At 45.3% G+C, this 993-nt stretch overlaps 1 protein-coding gene across 1 annotated transcript in view; it reads right to left on the reverse strand.

Annotated features, from left to right (window-relative positions):
* The window catches only part of PJA2 (praja ring finger 2, E3 ubiquitin protein ligase), a 14,506-nt gene that overhangs the window by 1,797 nt on the left and 11,716 nt on the right, over positions 1-993 (reverse strand). Inside the window, 1 exon segment of the mRNA XM_010007232.1 lies at positions 85-127. Coding sequence (XP_010005534.1) covers positions 85-127 — 43 coding nt within the window.

Here is a 993-nt window from a genome sequence, read left to right on the forward strand (position 1 = left end):
TATAGTATATATATTATATATTGTTATACATATATAATTATATATGTATAATATGAGGAACAGAACACCTAGCAGGATCACAACTCTGGACTTCAGCAGGGCCAAATATGGCCTCTTCAAGCAATTGCTAGGGGAAATCCCAGGGGAGAGGGTGCTAGATGGTAAGAGGGCTCAAGATAGTTGGTCAACATTAAAGGACCACTTCTTGCAAGCTCAGGATCAGAGCATCCCAGTGGGTAGGAAATCAAGTAAAGGAGCCAGGAGACCAGCATGGTTAAACAAGGAACTGCTGGGCAAACTCAAGTGGAAAAAGAGAATCTGTGGATCATGGAAGGAGGGGCTGGCCACTTGGGAGGAATGTGGGACTGTTGTCAGAGGATGTAGGGAGGCAACTAGGAAAACTAAGGACTCCTTGGAAGTAAACCTTGCAAGTTAGGTCAAAGGCAATAGAAAGGGCTTCTTCAAATACACTGCAGATAGAACTAACATTGGAGGCAATATAGGCCCACTGCTGAAGGAGGTGGGTGCCCTTGTGACAGATGATATAAAGAAGACTGAATTACTGAATGCCTTCTTTGCCTCTGTCTTTACTGCTGCAGACTCTCTCCGGGATCTTTGGTAAGTCATGGGTAACAGGAGAGGTGCCTGAGGACTGGAGGATAGCAAATGTCACTCCAGTCTACAAGAAGGGCAAGAAGGAGGATGTGGATAACTATAGACTGGTCAGCATCACCTCCATCCCTGGAAAGGTGATGGAACAACTTGTTCTTGGCACTATCTCTAGGCATATCAAGGATAAGGGTGTCATTAAGAGCAGACTAGATGGTCAGGTAGTGAGGTGGATCATGAACTGGTTGAAAGGAAGAAGTCAGAGTGGTAGTCAATGGGACAGAATCTAGTTGGAGGTCTGTGACTAGAGGAGTCCCTCAGGGTTCAGTACTGGGACTGGTATTGTTCAGTATTTTCATCAATGACCTGGATGAGGGAACAGAG

The sequence above is a fragment of the Chaetura pelagica genome, unplaced genomic scaffold (assembly GCF_000747805.2).
Source record: "Chaetura pelagica isolate M959 unplaced genomic scaffold, ChaPel_1.0 scaffold40, whole genome shotgun sequence".
NCBI classification, from domain to species: Eukaryota; Metazoa; Chordata; class Aves; order Apodiformes; family Apodidae; genus Chaetura; species Chaetura pelagica.